The following is a 21,135-nucleotide window of genomic DNA, read 5'->3' on the forward strand; positions in this document are numbered from 1 at the left end:
ATATTTACATAACTAATTTACCTCCTTGTTTTTTTTTCTTCAAAACATCCAATATTTAAATCCAGTAATTAAAATTGTAATTAGCTGCTATAATTTTGTTGTGCTCATGAACTAAGTATTGCATTTTCAAGGTTTCTCTTACTGTATCTACTAGATTTATTACTATAGTTAAATTAATGTTTTTACTAACAACAAGGTCTTAAACCTTTGCTGCTGAAACTAAAATAAATTTGTAAAATAACATTAATATTTTTTTATTTTAAATGAATCAACAAAACTATATTTCTTTTAAAAATGTACAATGCTTGTATTGTATTATATATTTTAATGTATTTTGTTATTAAATAAATTAATAAATAAAGGTGACAGAAAAGTTAAATATTATTTGTTTATTGCCGACAAAATATACCTACATCTTAATCAACTGTCATTATCAGAAATTAATTTTTTTACAGAAATAACAGGTTGAATGAAGAAACAACGATGAAATAGACCATTCTACAATTCAAGTAGATATAGAAATTCAGTATTTCCATTAACCTTTTCATTTTTAAAAATATGTTCCCATATAATAAGAGGTGTTGAATTATATGACAAATTGAAAACCATCTCTATTATGACCTTGTATTCTTTTAAATCTTTTTTGTTTCATCCATCTTTAATAATTCTACTTTCCAAATAACAGAATTCTTCTACCTTCATATTCTTTTCTCGCCCTGTTTTTATATTCAGTGGTCCATCTACATTATTTCAACTACATTTCATTACTTTCGTTTTGTTCATGTTTATTTGCATATGGTAGTTCTTGCGTCGGACATTATCCATCCTGTTCTTTGTTTCTTATAAATCTTTTTTACTCTTGGCTAGAATTACTGCATCATCAGCAAATTGTAGCATCTTTATCTTTTCACCTTGCACTGTTACTCTGGATCTAAATTGCTCTTTAACTGCTAGTTCTATGAAAAGATTAAAAAGTAGTGGGAATAGGAAACATCCATCCTTGTCAGACTCCCTTTTTTATTACGGCGTCTTAATTATGTTCTTCGATTATTACTGTTGCAGTCTGGTTCCTGTAAATGTTAGCAATTGTTCTTCTGTCTATATTTGAACCCTAAAGTTTTTAAAATACTGAACATTTTATTCCAGTCTGCATTAGCAAATGCCTTTGTTTTTCTTTAATCTTCTTTCTACTATTAATCTGAGCCTCAAATTGCTTCCTTTGTCCCCTATACTTTTCCTGAAACCAGATTTATCTTCTCCTAACACGTTTTCCACTCTCCTTTCAATTCTTCTGTGCAGACTTCTAGTTAACATTTTTGATGCACGAGTAGTTTAGCTAACTACTAACAATTAGCTATTGTTCTGTATTCTTCACATTTATCTGCTCCAACTTTCTGTGGTGTCATGACAATAACACTCTATTTGAAGTCTCACGGAACTTCCCCTTTTTTGTAAATATTACATACCAGTTTGTATAATCTATCGATCGCTTCCTCACCTGCACTGCGCAGTAATTCTGCAGGTATTCCGTCTATTCAAGGAACCTTTCTGCCATTCAAATCTTTTAATGCTCTCTTAAATTCAGATCTCAGTATTGCTTCTCTCCTTTCATCCTCTATAACACCATTTTCTAATTCATTTCCTCCATATAACTCTTCAATATATTCCACCCACCTATTGACCTTTCCTTTCATATTTAAATCGGTGTATCATCTTTGCTTAACACATTATTAGATTTTAATTTATGTACCACAAAATTTTCCTTACCTTTTCTGTATGCTCCGTCGTATTTTAACAATGTTCATTTCTCTCTCCATTTCTAAACACTTTTCTTTTGCTAGTTTGCACTTCCTGTTTATAGTATTTCTTAATTGTCAATAGTTCCTTTACGTCATCAGTAATAGTATTATATTTTCTACGTTCATCCATCAACTGCAACATATCCTCTGACATCCAAGGTTTTCTACCGGTTCTCTTTGTTATGCCTAAGTTCACTTCTGTTGATTTAAGAATTTCCTTTTTAACATTCTCCCATTCTTCTACATTTTTTAACTTATCTTTTTTATTCAGACCTCTTGCAATGTTCTTCCCAAAAATCTTCTTTACTTCCTCTTCCTTAAGCTTCTCTAAATTCTACAGATTCATTTGACACTTTTTCTTCAGGTTTTTAAACTCCGTTCTACATTTCATTATTACTAAATTATGGTTGCTATATGGTAAGTATCGTCACATACGAAATATGTTAGGTGAAAGCTGAAATATATGCTTATTTGGACTTTCGCCGGTATATGTCGACAAACATGGATAAGCTCTGGTGGGAATTGAAACAATAATTAAAAATTAAAAAAAAAGAAGAATACCTGATATCAATGTACAAAGTAAATTTTTTTTTTGTCTTCAGTCATTTGACTGGTTTGATGCAGCTCTCCAAGATTCCCCATCTAGTGCTAATCGTTTCATTTCGGTATACCCCCTACATCCTACATCCCTAACAATTTGTTTTACATATTCCAAACGTGGCCTGCCTACACAATTTTTTCCTTCTACCTGTCCCTCCAATATTAAAGCGACTATTCCAGGATGCCTTAGTATATGGCCTATAAGTCTGTGTCTTCTTTTAACTATATTTTTCCAAATGGTTCTTTCTTCATCTACTTGCGCAATACCTCTTCATTTGTCACGTTATCCATCCATCTGATTTTTAACATTCTCCTATAGCACCGCATTTCAAAAGCTTCTAATCTTTTCTTCTCAGATACTCTGATTGTCCAAGTTTCACTTCCATATAAAGCGACAAACCAAACATATACTTTCAAAAATGTTTTCCTGACATTTAAATTAATTTTTGATGTAAACAAATTATATTTCTGACTGAAAGCTCGTTTTGCCTGTGCTATTCGGCATTTTATATCGCTCCTGCTTCGGCCATCTTTAGTAATTCTACTTCCCAAATAACAAAATTCTTCTACCTCCATAATCTTTTCTCCTCCTATTTTCACATTCAGTGGTCCATTTTTGTAATTTCTAATACATTTCATTACTTTTGTTTTGTTCTTGTTTATTTTCATGTAATAGTTATTGCGTAGGACTTCATCTATACCGTTCATTGTTTCTTCTAAATCCTTTTTACTCTCGGCTAAAATTACTAATTATTATTATCAGTAAATCGTAGCATCTTTATCTTTTCACCTTGTACTGTTACTCCGGATCTAAATTGTTCTTTAACATCATTAACTGCTAGTTCTATATAAAGATTAAAAAGTAATGGGGATAGGGAACATCCTTGTCAGACTCACTTTCTTATTACGGCTTCTTTCTTATGTTCTTCGATTGTTACTGTTGCTGTTTGTTTCCTGTACATGTTTGCAATTGTTCTTCTATCTCTGTATTTGAACCCTAATTATTTTTAAAATGCTGAACATTTTATTGCAGTCTACATTATCGAATGCCTTTTCTAGGTCTATAAATGCCAAGTATGTTGGTTTGTTTTTCTTACAAAGTAAATAGATTATGAGAAATCATCGTAAAAAAAGGAAGTTAAAAATAAGCCAGACATAAGCTGTGTAACCCACTGAGTGGTGAATGCGTCTTTCCAAATCAGTTGAGTTGGAAGTCGAGAGTTCCTGTGTTCAAGTCCTTGTAAAGTCAGTTATTTTTACATGGATTTGAATACTAGATCGTGGATACCGGTGTTCTTTGGTGGTTGGGTTTCAATTAACCATACATCTCAGTAATGGCCGAACTGAGACTGTACAAGACTACACTTCATTTACACTCATATGAGTGTAAATATCCTCATTCATTCTCTGACGTATTATCTGAAAGGTTTTTACTGGAGGCTAAACAGGAAAAAGAAAGAAGACATAAGCTATACTCGCTAACCTCGTGTTAAATACACAAATTATATATGATATTCTCTAACACTCTGGAGGCGATTAATCAAATTCACCGCATTCAGTATCCACTGATGGTAGAAGTTGAATAAAGATATTTAAAAAAAAATTGAGCATTTTTGAACATTACCGTTCATCAATGCACTTAGCATATTCTTTATATCCTGATTGGCCCTTCCAAATTATAAAATGTGGAAAATTTGATTAACTTTTTTTATAAATGAGGTGAATTTGATTAATTGCCTCCAATATTAGAGATTAACATATATAATTTTTATATTTAACGTTAATTAGACGAGTTTAGCGAGCGTAGGTATGTTTTGCATAAATTTAAACTTTTTTTTTTAGAAAGGTTTCTCGTAAAAAATTATTTACCTTAGAGATTGGTATTAGATGATTTTTGTTTTTTTAATTATTATCGTTTCGACCCTCACCATAGGTTAACTGTGTTTGTCGACATATACCGGCGAAAGTCTGAATAAACAAATATTTCACTGACTTATTTGGTATGTGTCGACATTCAACGGAGAATATCGATATGTGCCATATATTGATTTTTCACAGTAACATATACTAAGCTTTTATTATGATGATTAGTCAAGAAATTAAATTGGTATTACGTAATAGATATATCCGCCATACTGTGTGTGAAACTTCTATTTCAGTTATGTCAATCTGTAACCTTATAAAATTAATACATTCAATCGAGCTTGAATATATATATATATATATATATATATATATATACGAGGTGTGTGAGAAAAGTAATGAGATTGACTTTTTACTTACTAAAGTTTTTATATGTTTCAAACAAAAATATTATACCCTTCAAAGTAGTTCCCTTGGGCAGCTATACACAGGCGGAGTCGTTGTTTCCACTCCTGGTAGCAGCGCTGGAAGGCTTCAACCGGTAGGGCTTTTAACTGATCGGTCACAATCTTTTGAATGTTCTCCAGAGTTCCAAAATGACGTCCTTTTAAGACACGTTTCAATTTCGTGGAAAGGAGAAAGTCACAAGGACTCGAATCAGATGAAGAGGAGGGTTGAGGAACGGTAGAAATGCGTTTTGAGGTTAAAAATTCCGTGATGGAAATAACTGTGACACGGGGCATTGTCATGATGAAGCATCCACTTGTCAGCAATGTCTGATCTCACGCGAATCACTGTTTTCCTGAGCCTTTCAAGGACACCTTTGTAAAACACTCGGTTGACAGTTTGTCGTGGAGGAACAAATTCTTTATGCACGATATCCCTACTGTCAAAAAAGCAAATCGGCACGGTTTTAATCTTTGATTTGCTCATTCGACATCTTTTCGGTCAAGGAGATGACGGAGTGTGCCACTCTTCGCTTTGTTTCAGGATCGTACTCAAATATCCAGGATTCATCACCTGTGGTCACACGATTGAAGAATTCTTGGTCATTGTCAATCCTCTCAAGAAGATTAACGCACACATTTCTTCGATTGTTCTTCTGTCCCGTTGTGAGGTTTTTTCGGCACCGATTTCGCATGTCCAAATCATCTGTCAAAATTTGATGTACGGTGAAAGAGTCTAAATTTAACTGTTCACTCATCATCCTTATAGTTAAACGACGGTCTGATCTCACAAGAACCTACACACGCTCAACATTTTCATCAGATTTTGAAGTTTAAGGTCTCTCTGAGCGAGGTTGATCTTCGACGTGTTCTCGGCCTTCCAAAAATGATTTGTGCCAGCTGAAAACTTGTGCTCTTGATAGACAGCTATATTTCAACAAAGTTTGTTTCGTTAAAGGACACTCAACTCAAAATCTAAGCTTACAAAATAAAATGCAACAGCCTGTGTTTGGACAGAAAATGAATACAGTAAAAGATCTGATGACATCTCATCCTTCTTTTTGATTGTTTGAATGCCACTAACCTTGAACCCTAGGGCATTGTTCGCCTTATAGGTGATGGGTGTGGAGAACAAAGTAACAATTCTATTTTGACAACTATGATAGGTAATTGGTTATAAATTGCACCACCCCATATTGCAAAGCTGCAGATTGTATTTCCTATGACCGGGCATAGTTTCCTATCTCTGGGCTGAGTATTCAGAAATATCGAAAAAGGAGAATAAATATGATAAATATAAATATATAAATATGATGCTTTTTACGATAGAAATAAGATGAAAATAATTACAATGCAAACTTTTTTTAAAACATATAATATACCATGAGGTTGACTGAAGACTTGAGGTTGTGTTTTGTTCTGCCCTGCGATAGTACAATTTGTGATACGGTTTTATGTTTGTTAAAAAGGATTATTTTACGTATTAAGATTAATTTGGATGATGGACTATAACATGTTGCTGTTATTTTTGCGATTGGACCTGTTACACATAGGATACAATCTTTTTTTATATATTTTATTGTATATAGTATAGTTTTAATAAAAAAAAGATGTTTATTTGTTTACTGCATCGGCAGTAAACAACTTGTTTTGTTTGAACATTTAAATTAAATTGTTTCTTATCAGTGATTAATAATTTATTTTGACTTTAATAATAAATACTGCTCGAGGCATTCCAGAGGTCACCTGTGCGGAGTAGTAGTCTTGGTTCAAGTTCTGAAAAATACCATATATTATTGAAGAAAAGTGGAATGCAATTGTTAAGGTGTTTTGGAAGACCGATATTTTATGTTTGTGATGTCTTTGCCTGGGACATCTACTCCAGTTGAGAGTTTTTTCAATTACAGAAAACATTTGGTCTGTAGAAAGGAGTAGACTATCAGTATCTACTGCTAACCATCTGCTAAATGTTAAAATTAAGTCAGAATTTTCTTGTTATGAATTTTATGATGTAATTAAAACAAATCTTTTCTGAGAAAGACATGTCTAGTAAAAAATACAACTGAGTAAATAAAGTTTAATGTTTCAGTAAACTGCTAAGACTTTTAAATTATTTCAAAAATATGTCCTGGGTCGGACCCAAAAAAATATGCCAAGCCAATTTAATTTCACGTAATACACACATTTGTGTAAGTAGACGGTTATGCTGCTAAACTCAACACAGTTGAATATCTGATATAAGTTGGCTGAACATTATTTTTGTAATCAAACTACTATTAACAGAGAACAAAGTCATGATTACATAGTGATATATTTTAACTGCCACAATGTTCAAGGAAAAAGGTATCCATGCAGCTTTAAAACAACACAAAATTCATGAACTTCATAAACAAATTTACAAAATATAGTAACTCAGGAGTATATGCCGATTGAAATTTAGTAACTTCACAAATATAATATTAGGTAGATTGGATGCAAATTTATTTTCAGATATTTGGAAGATATGCTAGCAATAATGCAGTATTTTTTTAATGAATTTTGTAATTAAATTATAACCAAATATAAATCTGTAGTAATAGTTGATTTTGATTGAACTGTATTTAACTGCAGTTATCTCGCCCCTCACATATTAATCGCAGCATAAATTGAATTCTTTGGGCCATGAACTAACAGATATCTTATTCTGATGTTGTCAGTGGAAAATCTCATTAGACACGATCACAAAATACGAGGCGTGAAAATTCTGGCAACGTTAGGACTGCTACCTAACAAATGTTTTACAGATTTGACGTATTATTGAAGAATGATGGATCACATAATTGATCTTGCGGAAATTATTTCCAGCAAGTGAATCGGGACAATCATTACTAATTTCACTGTAAGATGCAAACAGCTTGTTAGGAGGAAAACTATATTTTTTAAAATATAGCAACATTGATGTAATTTCTGAAGCGAGGTTATTTGCAGAATATCACCCTTAAGTATTTCAATTTTATCAGTCTCAAATAGTACAGAAGGCAATAACGAAAACAAATTTCCTTCCTAAGGTGTCTCTGCCAATGAAACGTTATAGTCCATGAGAAGTTCTGAAAGTGATTGATAAATAAATAAATGCAAATTTAACTCCAGGTTTCAATTTAATCACCAGTCATGTATTAGAAGCATCACCAGAAGCACGTATTAGAAGCATTACAGTCTAATTTTCTATCTTTAAATATATATAAAAATAAATCTATTTTTTAGTTAGTTATTTTCAACATAATTTTATGAATCTGACATTTCTGCAGACTTTTGAAAATACCATAACTATTATGATTCATAAGCTGGTAAATATCTATATGGTGTGAAATCTTACGGATCCATTATTCTCCTTCCAGTGTTTAACTGTTCTTCAGAAGCTGAAATCATTTTTCTTTGATTTTATGAAAGGACAGCCATAGAACAAGTTTTTCCATGTTGTCAGATCGGACAACATTATTTTTGAATCAAAGGAACTGTTTTGACTGTATCTGGATGTTTGATAAGGTGCGGCATTATTTTAAAATGTAAAAAGAAGAAAGCCCTACCATAATGTTTTATAGATAGTTCTATACCTTGAAGTAAGCTGTTTTTAAACTAGATTTAAGATTTTCTCACAGATTTGTACGATATAAAATCCAGTATTCAACAAGGAAGTGTTCTTGGCCCAATATTGTATTAAATGTACACTGCAGATTTGCTTTAAACTGACAGCCATTCTTGTTTATAGAAATCCACGTGTTACCTCAGAGAAACTGTAAATTTTTTAAATAGTCTTTGAAAGCAGTCAGGTTTACTTATGTCACGTTTACAGTATCTAGAAACAACTTCCTATACAGGAATACTCAACGGTAAGTTTTGTTGACATCACTCAAGCAGATGATGTACATAGGATTTTATCTTGACCATCACCTGTACATGAAGAAGCATATACTATCTAAAAAGGAGCATACATCTAAGTCTACAAAAAATTTATCGGTTACTTGGACGCAAATCTAAATGAAATAATTGAGCATTTGAAAGCAAAAACGCTCACAAAAGTGTTATCAGCAACAAGCATATCAAGATCTTAAAACGATTACTGTTATGCATGAAATAATCTAATTCAGTTCAAATTATCAATAAAGAGTAATCAGTTTATCATCAAGTAAAGTGTAATAAAAAAAAAAGAACTAGGTATCTTTCAAATAAGAGTGAGTAATGATTATGAAAAAGGAATAATAAGGAAACTATTTTGAAAGATAAAAAAACAAAAAAAGGAACAACAGAAGGCCAGAAGAAGAAAAACAAAATTGAGCAAAATGTACGGGGAAGAGAAATATAAAGTATTTTTTTTAATAAATATAAATAAAATATTTACCACAAATAATACTGTCACGAGTAAATTTAGAAATAATATAGAAGAAAGAAACTATTATAACAAAAATGGAGTATATCAAATAAAATGTGAGTGTAACAATGATGTATATAGGACAAATGAGATGACAATTTAAAACAGGATTTAATGAAGTATAAAATCATATAAATATGGAAAAAAGGATTCAAATAATGCAACGCATTTGGTACAAAAAAGGACATATTACCAGTGAAATGATAAAAATCCTTAAAAAAATTACACGCAGATAAAGGAAAACTTTTAAATATTCTAGAAGACATGGAAATATTCATGCTGAAATTTAAAGATCAGCTGATAATTAATGTACAAATAAACACTCGATTTGATGTAATTTTTTTATAAAAATTTAAAATTGTTAAAATGAAGAATCAGGATTATTTTCAAGAAATTATATAACTATTAGAGCAGGAGGGACAAAGTAGAATAGACCATGACAGTAGTACGGATGGGTAGTGGGAGTGATATTTATTCGATGATCCCATCTCAGGAAGACTCAGTGCTAAAAGTAGTTAAGAGAATGGAGGTACTCTGAAATGCGTAAACTACAAATGCTAGAGTAACAATGCTAGGACGGGCAGAAAATAACACTCAAATCAATCAACAAAGGCTAATGAACATCCAAATTTTTTAGCACTTAACCTCGCTGATAGTAGTTCATTTTGTAAGATTAAAAAGATACAATTTTATATAATTATAAGATTTTGATTTGACGGTTAAAATTTTGGGTAATTATTGTGTGTAATGTAAAAGTTTTAAATAGTTTAATTATATTAATATTGATGTTGCCATAACCGTGATGACATATCTTATCATTGACACCCTATTCTTCAACTTGTATAATTGCTGTATAAATAGCAAAAATAGTTCTAGAATCAGTAATGGATTTGATAATAAAAAAGTGGGATACATGTACACTTTTAAAGAAGAAGATAATATTGAATAATGTATCAGTGACCAGATTTCACAAGTCTTTTGTTACAGGATTGTTTTTAATTTCCTGGGATTATAGCTAAGAGCTATGCTGCAAGAAGTTAAGTATGGTAATCAGTCAAAAATGGGGTATGGGTTTTTTTGCATTTCTTGATGTTCCATGACCCAGGGACCCCAAAAAAAGTGGGGGGTAACATTTTATGTACATATGTACACGTGGATATACATACGATATCTTCTATCGGATCAATATCTCCACAGGGGGGGGGGAAGATAGTTTCTTTGGGATCAATTTTCTCAAAATTTTGCCAACATAATCCCGCTTCATATTAAGCTCAGCAAATGTGTGAATGTGTCTCAACCATTTAAAAAGAATTTTGCCCCCAAATTCTCGCTCTTTCTAAAAAATGCGTATTTTTTAATTGGATTTTTTTAATTTTCAATTAAAATATCGACTCTTAAACTTTTTTCATGTATATTTATTTCTCCACTATGTAGTAATAAGAACCGATGCCAGGAAAGTATAAAACTTTGTCGCCGAGTTTTTTTTATTAGTGAAGAATTTTTATTTCATTTTTCTGTACAGGCATTATATCGGAGAGCAAAAGATGAACTCTGGGTTCACTATAAACCTTTTTTATTCCAACATATTGGAACACAATCTTCTTTAGATTTTTAATGAGAAAGAGAATAAAAAGAAAGAGAAATTTCTGTAATGAAATTTCTTAGCGGCTAATGCATCAAAGAAGATTGCGACTAACCGATTTTTGAGAGTAATTTTATTAATTTTAATTATACGCTTTGTTCAATATCAACTAATAGGATACATAGATTTAAATAAATAATAATTTTCATTATATTAATATTATTAATATAGCAAAATATATAAAATACTAAATAACAAATTATTAAATTTGTGCTTAAATAGTTGGCAGCTCAAAAACATCCACTAGAAACTGTTGATTGGGAATGGTTGCCCCAACAAAACCAAGTAATTATTATTTTGTATTGAATATTGATTCATATTAGAAAAGCCAGGAGGTAAGTAAAGTTTACTTATTTTTTGTGAAATAATGGGACCGAATAATAACTGCCCCGTTGGAATATAGGAAATTAGTCATGATAAACAACAGTCAGATATTCAGAATGATACAGAAGGCATGGGAAACTCATTGGTTCCACACACGTTTGTTTAGTAGAAGCCTTGAGAATCCATGGTGGTTGCTAACTTGCTACCCTATTTCATTGTTTTTACATATAAGGTGGTTGGTAGTCATTAAAGTTATTTTTATTTAGTGAAAGAAGTGCGTTTTATATACGTGTCGTAAGTATATTAATATAACTAAATATAATAATATAGAAAACTCTATAATAACACATTTAATAATTAATCACATTTGCATAGCCAGAAGGTAAGAAATACTTACGTATTTTTTGTGAAATTATATAAGCTCACCGGTGATGGAGTCAGACTTTCTAATTAGCTAACGGGAAATTAGTCGTGAACAAGAGACAGATATTCAGAATTATTCTGGAGGCGAAATATTTTATGTATTCGCAAACAAGTATAATAAAAACATTAAACACATTTATGGAAATAGGCAGATTTCGATGTGCTTGTGTTTTTTCAGTTGAAATCATATCCTGCATATATATAATATTTTTGATTAAATTTGATGTAGTGGGGTCATGATTGTACAATTCTCTGAAAGATAGTTGTGGAAGGTTCTTGTAAACTTTCTATAAAAAAGATAATCTCATATTTTTCTGTTAAATTTTTAACTTTTCCACAATGGCTTCTTTGTACCACAGAAAATTAATGCAGTTTGGCTTTACAAGAAACAGTGTAATAAATTTAGATGTTTAGTTAATTGTATGCTTCTCCTGAAATTTTCATGCAAAAAATCAGTAATGTCTTTATTAATGGTGCAAAGGGCTTATGAGAGGCAGTACAAGTTTTCATGTCAAATGTTACTATGTCAGTTAATTAAAAGGGAAAGACGCTTGTCAATTACAGTAGCCAAATAGTATGCTTGTGTTAAAGTATAACATTGAAATGTCATATTATGCTAATCGATAAGTATCAACTCTGGCGTTTGTCAGTCGGACTTGTGTGACAGAGTTATAACTAGGGTCAGCTTAGGACACTCCTTTTTGACTCGTGTTCTTCTAATAGTTCATGGAAGACAGCCTTATTTTATGTTACTGGCATCTTAACTCTTGAATAATCTTTTTACCTAAAATTAAACTAAAAATTAAATTTTCATCTTTTATACAAGTGAATTTGCTTCCATTAATACTTAAAAAGCATGCAATAATCTTTGTTTAATTTAGCATCGAAGTCTATATACCTTGCCTTAAATAAAGGTGACTAACATATTCATTTTATACCCACATTTAACATCGTTTATGAAAATATTTTATTAAAAGAGTTCAAAGCTATCCTTGCCTTTATCAAGCATGTTCAGTTACGAGAAACTTTGTTATAGGTTTCGATAATCCTTATTCTGTGTCACTGCATTTTTGTTTCCAAACAAGGTTGATTGTTTTTTTATATTTACACCAACAACCTGTTTCTTTTACCAAACCATTTAGATTGTGGTTAAGATCATTTTTCTATTGATCTATTAATTTACTGCAAATGCCTACAATATTTCACTTTTCTGGAACTATCATGTGTGATTATATATTGAAAGGTTCCAGTTGAATATTATTATAGAAGTACTCACATGGATGAGTTATTTCTATGAAAACCAATTTGTTTTATCATTGTAAGAAAAGTAGATATATTTTTAATATTTGTTAATTATATAAAGATAATAAATTATTATTATTATTATTATTATTTTATGTTTTGCTGCAGAGTATGGATGCACAAACTGATAGTTCATTTTTTGATGAAGATCCATTATCTTTGAGTATTAAAAAAGAAATCAAGCATGAAACAGAGCGAACAGAACATTTGATTGCTCCTGTTGCTATGACAGATGATAAACCGACAACATCTAGACAAGTAAGATATTTTCATTTACTTTTTGACGGTTTACCTAATATTTAGCATTCTAGTTTAGCACTAGATATTTTGATTAAAAGCTTAAAAAAGTGATACCAAACTGTATGTGAAATGATAAAACAGTATGTGTAGGATAGTACGATTGACAAGTCACTCCTGAAAACTCGTGGCTTTTGATAAAGAATAAACATTCCGAGCGAGGTTTTATAAAAGGTCTCTTGTTTCTTTCTTCATATTGCCAAAATATACTGTTCCTCATCACGCAACAAACCTACTGAAATGCAGCTTATATATTCTTGCAAGTAAATTTATAATCTATTCACAGAAACCAGTTTTATGAAGAACATTGTTGTCCTCAGAGAAACTACTTCATTGTGTCTCTTATGGTACTGTAAATGTGGCACAGCCATAACAAATTCTGTAACATATCAAACTGTTTACTACCTCCCAACAGACAGCATGTTATATTATTGCTGTTAAAACATCCATAAAACATAGAAATGAATAAACATAAGAAATATTGTACTTCTTAATACCATTCTTATTGATCTTTGATAACAGCCATGAGACTACTCTTCCAGGATCTATAATTCATGCATAGTTTTTAGTATGGTATTTATGAGGGTTCCTGGTGATTTTTAATGTGGTTTTATGCCATTTCTCTAGAATTTTTCAGTATTCCTTGATTAGAATCTTTTTTTCATGTGTTTTAAATTATAATCGGTAATTATAATAAAATGATTATACAATAGTAATAATAGTACTGCATGATATAAACCTGAAAATTAGTAGAATGTATTGATATGCCACTATTTTTTAGCAAAAAAATTGCTTTTTTGAAGCCATGGTGTGCAATCAGCTTACTCAAAACAATTTCGTAGAGTTTCTTTGCACAGATAATTTTAGAAAACTTCTGTTTTAAGTACATGAACCAGGAGTATTTTCAATGTCCTTGACGAAATTGTTCATTAATCCTAGTTTGGTATGTAACAGAGGTAGATACACATTTTTAGGCTTTTATTTTCTAATAAATGGTTTTCTGTTCCTACTATCCCATTCACACAATAAACAACAGTAGTTTATGTAACCAAGCCGCAAACCACTAAATATAAATGCAATCGCTTTCAAATCACCACAAATACTACATTTATATACTGCATATTGAAGCTTTTCCAATATAGATTTAATATTTTTATAAGTTTCTTTCATAGTAGCAGAGTGGGCCACAGGTACTGACGGGAATTTATTGCCATTATGCAGAAGTCGGCTTTTAAACTAACTTTAGAGGAATCTATGAACAAGTGCCATTCTGTTAGGTTATGTTCATTACAAAGTGGCTGCATAAGAGAAGAAATGTCATTACAAAACGCTAAGGCATTTTCTTCAGAAAAACAACCTTAAATTCAGAATGATGATTACGATAAGTGCTACAGTTCTTTGTATTCCTTTGAAGAAGATTCCATCCTTTTTGCCGGGAAGCAAGCATTCCAGACTGTTTTTTTGATACTTTAAATCTTTTATGAGTTCGTTAAGATTTACTTTAATCAGTAAATGAGGCTCAGATGAAATGCTTTGTTCATAAGTTGTATCACCAGAATCTGTTTATTTTTCTTTCTTACTTCCACCAGACTCTGAGCTCCCTTCATCTAATGTCACATGTTCTGGAGACTTTGGTGTTGTCAATTCTTTGCAGTATGGATCTGTTCTCATTGCGGATTGTAAGTTTGATTACAACACTCTATGTTTTGATTTTGATGTAATCCCTTTAATGTTTGCTAAGCAGAAATAACAGTCGGAAGAGTGATTTTTGGGTTCCTCCAAATCATAGGGATAGCAATGGCATATAGCGTGTGGCATTTCTCCACACAGTGAGAAACCTAGAACATGATAAACAACAGATGTATGGGACCCAGGCCCTTGTTTTCAAGTTCAAGAAAGTAAAGTGATTTAACTAACATAATACAGATTCCTCTCCAGTATCTTAACATCAATTTTTTTTCATGAAAATATTTTTGAAAACCCTATTCAATAATTTGGAAAACTGCTGCCAGTGAACATTGCATTAATAATTTTTTAATCCATAAATTTGCAAAAAAGTAGAAGTTACATTTTGCACAAAACCCCTCAAAGAATGATAACAAGATAGAGATCTAAAAGTACTCGAGTAAAACTCAAAATTATAAGTATAATTTATTTTTTAATGATTTCTCAATTTAAGTTGAAGCTTAACAGATAATCATATAAACACATCACGAGATAACTGAATTTTAATGAGTGGTAGTATTTTAAATCTAGTGTTAAAATAACTATTTTTTCTTACTTAGTTTTGTTAGAACCAAGGCTTTTACAGAATTGTAAAACAGCTTATACTAACAATGCTGAACATGTGCCTCACCTCATCCAGTTAGGTGATTGCAGATTCTTCTTTCCTTTTATTCAACTGAGTTTTGTAAACAGTAAACTAACCCGTGGTACAATGAGATGTTGTACTATACAATTCCTTAAAAAATCAGGTTTTCTTTAAATTTGTATTTCTAAATTCCCTGCCCTTGCAGATCTGAAATCGCCATAAAAGTAGCTATAAGACTCCATTGAATGAAAGCAACATGTAAGTGGCATCAGCCACAATAATTACTTTATTCAAATTAATAATACTCACTATACAATTAGTTCCTTTCAAGGTGTCACTAGTAGGGTGGATTTACATTTTAGTAGGTTTGACATATAAATTTACAAAGAAGTATGATTAGCTCACAGAAGAAAGTAACGGAATACAACTTCACTTTTAAATTTCTTAAGGAAGCTCATCATGGGATTCTTTTATCATGAGATTGATTTTGCAAATTCAAGTGCCAAATATCTCATGTAATGTTGCCAATAACGATGGTCAACATGATTTTTGTCTCATGAGTACCAGTAGGTGTATTTAATGCAATTCTTTATCCTGTTTTCAAATATGTATTCATAATTTCTCCATTACCTACAGCTTCTTTGTTATTTTAATTTGTATAAATATTTAAAAATTTTTTTTTTTCATTGTCAACTAAAAGATCCTAGAGAATTATAAATATGATTGAACCAAATGAGCCAACTCAAAGAGTAGTGTTGTTATTGTTGTGTAGATTTAGACGTGTATAAATATGTACAAATGTTACCTAGTGCAGCATACATTCATCAGAACAATGCCAGTTGTGAGCTAGTGAACCAGGAAACACATCATTGTAAGTGCTTTGTGTGTTACATATTTACAATTTTATTTCTTTTAATTAGTCGTTAGTTACAAAATGCCTAGAGTTTTTTTAAATCTTTTAACTTCTTTTTTTATGTATGTGGTGAAGTAGTGCTCTAGTCCCAAAGGCAAACTTTATTTTGGGTGTAAAGTCAAGACCAAACAAGGGCCTGGGTCCCATATATCTGTTGTTTATCATGATCTAGGCTCCCCACTTCCTTCTCACTGTGTGGAGAAATGCCACACGCCATATGCCATTGCTAAATTTATTAAAATTACTCTTTTGACTAAATGATTTCTTCCAAAAATTACATGTGAATTTCTTCAACAGTAGGAATAGAGAAATGTGTTTTTAAACTACAGCTTTCATTAAAAGTTTTTTTGTAAAAATTAAAAGTGAAATTTTTCTCATCTGTATTAGTAGAGATATGTGTTTTTAAATTACTGTGTCGAATAAATGTTTTTTGTTTTTTTTGACAACATGAATATTTAAGTGTGACTTAAGTGTGTGTGAATGTTTAAGTGTGACATTTCTTTCTGTAATTTGCAAGCATGTTTCTTTAAAAGTAAAAGTGTTGAAATCATCATATTCTTCATTGAAGACAATCACAAATGCACTTATAATTTAATTTATTGCAAATCACACATTTTGATGTCTGTAAAATACTTCCAGTAATTCTTTCTTCCACATCATCGATAACTTCTTCAATAAGATCCTTAAAAAAAATGTAGCTGTTGAGTTAAAAATCTATCGTAAAAATAAGTTATTTTAAATAATGCCAACTACAAATTGAACACTTTATACTTTAATATTAAATATCTTATGTTCATATTTAAGCAAGCACTTTATATTTGTTTCAAAGTAGCAAAAATAAAAATTTCATTTATATTAGCAGTTAAAATACAGAGGACAAAATGTAACACAATCAAACTATATGCTACATAGCGCAGAAATTAAAACTGGTCAGTCAACAGGCAATTTCATAATACCAAATAAAAAAAAAAAATTTTTTAATTTACTGTAGTTTAATTCTGTTAATATTAACTGAAAATAGAACCCTGTAAATAAATGTAGATATTTTCCAAACTCATCCCCAGATTAAGTGATTGGTCATTACATTTGTTCTTAAAACATCAAAGACAGCGAAGAGTAATAAAATTGGTTTTATCATTTTTATTAGATATTCATCTACTGGAAGAATTGAATGAAATGAAAAATAAGAGAAAACAGGCTTAGTACTGGATGGGTGAGTCAAGTAAATAATGAAAGAATTATATACTGAAGATCCAAAATTATATTAATTGACCATGAAAATGTCAAACAAATTATTTTAATTTCTCTTTAATACATTCTGATGCACAAAAATGAGAGTGCCATGAGAAAAGCAGTGTAATAATTGTATGTTATTTATCTACAAGATTGAGCTACACATTTCTAGAGAAATGTTATCATGTTTCTAAATCACATATATTCGGATACATATCATAAGTTTTTAATGCAATTTATAACCTGCTGAGAAATTTCTTAAAATATTTTTAAATGTGTTTTGATTTTAAGAGAACTCTATGAGCAACAACGTTAGATCTTTAAAAACATATAAAGTAAAAAACGATTTAATAATTCATCATATTTGCATAGCCAGAAGGTAAGAAATACTTATGTATTTTTTGTGAAATTATATAAGCTCACCGGTGATGGAGTCAGACTTTCTAATTAGCAAAACGGGAAATTAGTTGTGAACAACAAGAAACAGATATTCAGTATTATTCTGGAGGCGAAATACTTGGAAGTATTCTGAAACAAGTTTAATAAAAACATTTAACATATTCTTGGAAATAGGCAGATTTCAGTGTGCTTGTGTTTTTTCAATTTAAATCATATCCTACATATAAATGATATTTTTGATTAAATTTGATGTACTGGTCTTGATTGTTCAATTGTAGAAGGTTCTCGTAAACTTTCTATAAGAAGAGATACTCTCATATTTTTTTGTTAAATTTTTCACTTTTCCACAACGGCTTCTTTGTGACACAGATAATTAATGCAGTTTGGCTTTACCAGAAACAGTGTAATAAATTTAGATGTTTAGTTAATCGTATGCTTCTCATGAAATTTTCATGCAAAAAATGTGTGATGTGTTTATTAATGGTTGGTTGATAATAGCATATGTGAGGCTGTAGTTTTACAAGCTTTTCATGTCAAATGTTACTGTGTCAGATTAATTAAAAGGAAAATAAGCTTGTCAATATTTTACTGGCATCTTAACTTTTGAATTATCTTTTTACATCTGAATATTTTTTGATTCTGTAAAAATTAAATTCTCTTCTTTTATACAAGTTAATACTTAAAAAAACTTGCTATAATCTTTGTTTAATTTAGCATCTATACCCATTACATACCACGTAATTATAATTATACCATTATAATTTAGTCTATATACCCGGTGAATACTTTTCTTATGAAAAATATTGTATCATTTTTAGTAATAAAAAATGATGACCTCTACTGTTATTGTCTACTCATGTATATTTTTTGGAGATTAAGAAACTCATTTGTATCATAAACTTTGGTTTTCATGTGGTGTTAGTTATAAATATAGATTATTTGTATAAAAAGTCATTTCCAGACATAACCGACACATATTAGTGCTTTAAAACCCGCTTTGATAGTCACACTATTAATATTACTTTTGTTTTGCAGAGTTTGGATCCACAAACTAGTGATTCAGTTTTGGAAGAAAATCCATTATCTTTGCCCATTAAAAAAGAAAAAATGCATGAATCTGTGCAAGAAGAACATTCTTTTGTACATCTTTCTAAGACAGATGATGGTCTGACAATATTTAAACAAGTAAGCTATTTTCTTCTTTATCTTGTTTTAAGTTAAAAACATAAAACCTAGTTATTGTAAGAATTCTTAATTATTCTATTCATTATGATATTTTTATTTGCTGTTTGTTGCTCACATATAATCATTTTGCATTTATGTCTAGCTTGAGATATTTTGATTTATGGTGTAAAAAACATTTTAGTAGAGTATAGGACGGTAAATAGCTTTGTTTAACCGATTGCATCTAACATTTTGTACAACAATACGTAACAAATAAAATACAGTGAGCAGGTGCCTCACGCCTTAAATGAAGGTGACTAACATAGTCATTTTATACCCACATTTAACATTGTTTATAAAAATGTTTTATAACAGTACAAAGCTATCCTTGCCTTTATGAACCTTGTTTAGTTTGTTACAGAAACTTTGTTATAGGTTTTGATAATCCTTATTCTATGACATTTTTGTTTCCAAACAAGGTTGATGTGTTTTTTTATATTTACACCAACAACCTGTTTCTTTTACCAAACCATTTAGATTGTGGTTAAGATCATTTTTCTATTGATCTATTAATTTACTGCAAATGCCTACAATATTTCACTTTTCTGGAACTATCATGTGTGATTATATATTGAAAGGTTCCAGTTGAATATTATTATAGAAGTACTCACATGGATGAGTTATTTCTACGAAAACCAATTTGTTTTATCATTGTAAGAAAAGTAGATATATTTTTAATATTTGTTAATTATATAAAGATAATAAATTATTATTATTATTTTGTTTTGCTGCAGAGTATGGATGCACAAACTGATAGTTCATTTTTTGATGAAGATCCATTATCTTTGAGTATTAAAAAAGAAATCAAGCATGAAACAGAGCGAACAGAACATTTGATTGCTCCTGTTGCTATGACAGATGATAAACCGACAACATCTAGACAAGTAAGATATTTTCATTTACTTTTTGATGGTTTACCTAATATTTAGCATTCTAGTTTAGCACTAGATATTTTGATTAAAAGCTTAAAAAAGTGATACCAAACTGTATGTGAAATGATAAAACAGTATGTGTAGGATAGTACGATTGACAAGTCACTCCTGAAAACTCGTGGCTTTTGATAAAGAATAAACATTCCGAGCGAGGTTTTATAAAAGGTCTCTTGTTTCTTTCTTCATATTGCCAAAATATACTGTTCCTCATCACGCAACAAACCTACTGAAATGCAGCTTATATATTCTTGCAAGTAAATTTATAATCTATTCACAGAAACCGTTTTATGAAGAACATTGTTGTCCTCAGAGAAACTACTTCATTGTGTCTCTTATGGTACTGTAAATGTGGCACAGCCATAACAAATTCTGTAACATATCAAACTGTTTACTACCTCCCAACAGACAGCATGTTATATTATTGCTGTTAAAACATCCATAAAACATAGAAATGAATAAACATAAGAAATATTGTACTTCTTAATACCATTCTTATTGATCTTTGATAACAGCCATGAGGCTACTCTTCCAGGATCTATAATTCATGCATAGTTTTTAGTATGGTATTTATGAGGGTTCCTGGTGATTTTTAATGTGGTTTTATGCCATTTCTCTAGAATTTTTCAGTATTCCTTGATTAGAATCTTTTTTTCATGTGTTTTAAATTATAATCGGTAATTATAATAAAATGATTATACAATAGTAATAATAGTACTGCATGATATAAACCTGAAAATTAGTAGAATGTATTGATATGCCACTATTTTTTAGCAAAAAAATTGCTTTTTTGAAGCCATGGTGTGCAATCAGCTTACTCAAAACAATTTCGTAGAGTTTCTTTGCACAGATAATTTTAGAAAACTTCGTTTTAAGTACATGAACCAGGAGTATTTTCAATGTCCTTGACGAAATTGTTCATTAATCCTAGTTTGGTATGTAACAGAGGTAGATACACATTTTTAGGCTTTTCTTTTCTAATAAATGGTTTTCTGTTCCTACTATCCCATTCACACAATAAA

At 30.5% G+C, this 21,135-nt stretch overlaps 1 protein-coding gene across 1 annotated transcript in view; it reads left to right on the forward strand.

The window, feature by feature from the left end:
• Positions 1 to 11,256: 11,256 nt before the first annotated feature.
• LOC142333331 (uncharacterized) overlaps positions 11,257 to 21,135 on the forward strand; it is a 60,793-nt gene continuing 50,914 nt past the window's right edge. Inside the window, exons 1-4 of the mRNA XM_075380352.1 lie at positions 11,257 to 11,376; positions 12,916 to 13,065; positions 18,996 to 19,145; positions 19,919 to 20,068. Of these exons, the coding sequence (XP_075236467.1) occupies positions 12,919 to 13,065; positions 18,996 to 19,145; positions 19,919 to 20,068 (447 nt within the window). The 5' untranslated portion in view covers positions 11,257 to 11,376; positions 12,916 to 12,918. The remainder of the gene's footprint in view (positions 11,377 to 12,915; positions 13,066 to 18,995; positions 19,146 to 19,918; positions 20,069 to 21,135) is intronic.

This window comes from Lycorma delicatula, chromosome 12 (assembly GCF_047948215.1).
Source record: "Lycorma delicatula isolate Av1 chromosome 12, ASM4794821v1, whole genome shotgun sequence".
Taxonomy (NCBI): Eukaryota; Metazoa; Arthropoda; class Insecta; order Hemiptera; family Fulgoridae; genus Lycorma; species Lycorma delicatula.